The following is a 2,661-nucleotide window of genomic DNA, read 5'->3' as shown; positions in this document are numbered from 1 at the left end:
ATATTTTATGAGGTTCGAATACCTGGAATCAATTCTCGCCGAGTCCATCGCCTCCAGGACCGCCCAAGTCTCAATTGAGTCGAACGCCTTTTGGAAGTCTACAAATGCCATGTTAAGCGGAATATTATATTCCATGCATTTCTCTACCAGCGTGCGTATGGCTTAGAGATAGTCGGTGGTGCTGTATCCCTTCCTAAAGCCTGCCTGTTCCACTGATTGAAAAAAGTCAAATTTGTTGGTCAGGCGTTTGGTAATGTTCTTTATCAATAGTTTGTAGAGAATGCTAAGTAAGCTGATTGGCCTATAGTTTGCTATATCTGTAGGGTCCCCCTTCTTAAATATGAGAATGACTTAGCCTTGTGCCAGACTTCTGGGACTTTCTTTTCCTCCAAGCATTTGTTGAACAGCGCACACAGTGCGTCCTCTAGTTTAACTCCTCCCGCTCTCAGCATTTCACTCGTTATGCGATCTGGTCCCGGACTTTTGCGATTTTTTAGTTCTTTTAGTGCTGCTTTGAGCTCATCTCTCGTTATCTCCGGGATTTCCTCCGAACCCACGTTTCTAACTTCTTGTCTTCTATTTAGGCGTATTGGTCTGGGGATTAACTCCTTGTACAAATCTTTGTAGAAGTCGTGAACGATAGTCACAACATCCTTCCTCTCATGTACAACTTCTCCATCGATGTTTTTCATGCAATTAATTCTCGCTCTTCCCCTGGCTAGTTTCGATCTAAGAGGTTCATATTATCCTCGATTGCTCGCTCTATTTCTCTCGCTTTGTTGGCTCTTACATTCCTTCGAATCGCCTTCCTTATCTCCTTATTGAGCTGCGTATACCTTGCAAAGTCTGTGTTGGTATTTCTCCTCTCCTCGATGAGCCTCTCTGTGTCTGGGGTGATCTTAGAGTTGCTTTCTTTTCTGAGCGCCCATACTCTCTTAACTGTGGTTTGAATACTGCTGGTGATCTTCAGATTTAGTGCATCTAGCTCCAGATAGCTCAGCTCGTCCATTGGGTTGAGTTTTCTCTCCAAGTAACTCTGATACTCTCGCTCTTTTCTTTTCAGTTCCACTCTACTTGGTTGGGAACATTTCCGCATTAATTTCCTTCTTTCGAGCTTTGTATCAATTCGGAAGCACGCTCTCACTAGTCGGTGGACGCTGCCGGCATCAAAGCGGCCCAGGACGGAGACGTCTTCACAGATATCTTTGCTTGAACTGAGGATGTAATCAATCTCGTTTCTTACCGCACCGCCTCGGCTCCTCCAGGTCCATTTTCTCTTTGGCTTTTTCTGGAAGAATGTATTCATGCAATACATTCCTTCTCCACTGAGAAAGTCCACCAGCATTTGGCCTCTACTGTTTCGTGTGCCCAAGCCAAACCTGCCTACGCCCGCGGTGTCGATCGGTGTTCGTTGACCAATCTTAGCATTGAAATCTCCTATTATTATCACGAAGTGTGCTTTCTCTGACACTCTTGCTTCCATAAGGTTTTCGTAGAACTGCTCGATATCCTCGTTCTGTGCGCTCGCAGGAGCGTAGGCTTGGATGATCTGCAGGCTGTATCTTTGGTTCAGTCTCAGCAGCGCATAGATAATACGATCCAACACGGCCTTCGTTTTGGTGACTAAATGTTTTATTTTGCTGTGTATTAAGAGCGCCACGCCGCCCAAATGTGCCGTAGCTGAATTTCTCTGGAAGAGCAAGTGTCCCGACTTAAGTGTCGTGATTGCCTCTCCGGTCAAGCGTATCTCACTAATTCCCAAGACATTCCATTTGATGTTTTTTAACTCTCTTTCTAGACCTGCTAAATGTTCCTCACTTCTCATTATGCGGATGTTATAAGTCGCTATGTAAATTTCTTTGGCTTTTGTTTTCTTATGGCGTTTCCTGAGATCGAATTTTTACCTCCCCCAGAATCCTTGAGGCAGACTGACGAGTCAGTGCGAGATTTTGAGCTAGTTGCTCTACTCGCCTGGGGTACTCTTGTTTTAGAATTTGACATTTCATGAATTGGAAGGGGGGTTTGACAAATAAAACGCCGTGCTTGTCAGGAGTGTTGGCGAGTACCTGTTGGTCCACGGGGGCTATTTCACCCCTACCCTTCAAGCATGCTTGACGAGCATTTCCCATTCGCTATCAGGGAGACGCGCCCAGTTGGGGTTACAGACTCTCCGCTGGAGGGACTATCTCATGCAATATTTAATCGCAATATTAATGAGACATCAATGTCTAATGTCCCTTGAATAAATATTCAAATTTCTCTAAAATGTAAATATTAATATGATTACAGCACATAATTCCAGTGCAAAATTACGTTTTCGTAGCATTTTATAAACATTTTTTACAAAAAAAAATCTCGGGAAATTTCTGTTGAAAATTCCCAAGTGGCCCATCCAAGTCGTGACCGCGGTGGATGTTGCTTGACTTCTGCGACTGCTGTGAACTGGAACTCTTGTGATGATCTGTGAACACTTTATACTAATACATGTGTATAACTGATAGATTAGGTGAATATATGTAGAAAAGATGAAACATGTATGATTAAAGCATAATATTTATACCGGGTATCCCAGACCAATGTATACAGATTATAACGATGAGGTAGAAGGAATCAAGATAAATAAAAAAGTCTAATACTATTTTGCGATATTTGCAATAATTT

At 43.0% G+C, this 2,661-nt stretch overlaps 1 protein-coding gene across 1 annotated transcript; it reads right to left on the bottom strand.

Moving 5' to 3' along the window:
- Window positions 1–718: 718 nt before the first annotated feature.
- On the bottom strand, window positions 719–1,825 carry LOC105201268 (craniofacial development protein 2-like). The gene has a single exon (XM_011169219.2). It carries the CDS (start codon window positions 1,823–1,825, stop codon window positions 719–721), a length of 1,107 nt encoding a protein of 368 aa, XP_011167521.2.
- Between the last annotated feature and the right edge of the window lie 836 nt (window positions 1,826–2,661).

The sequence above is a fragment of the Solenopsis invicta genome, chromosome 16, assembly GCF_016802725.1.
Source record: "Solenopsis invicta isolate M01_SB chromosome 16, UNIL_Sinv_3.0, whole genome shotgun sequence".
Taxonomy (NCBI): Eukaryota; Metazoa; Arthropoda; class Insecta; order Hymenoptera; family Formicidae; genus Solenopsis; species Solenopsis invicta.
Note: the sequence above shows the minus strand (reverse complement) of the source record. Positions and strands in the feature narration are given on the sequence as shown.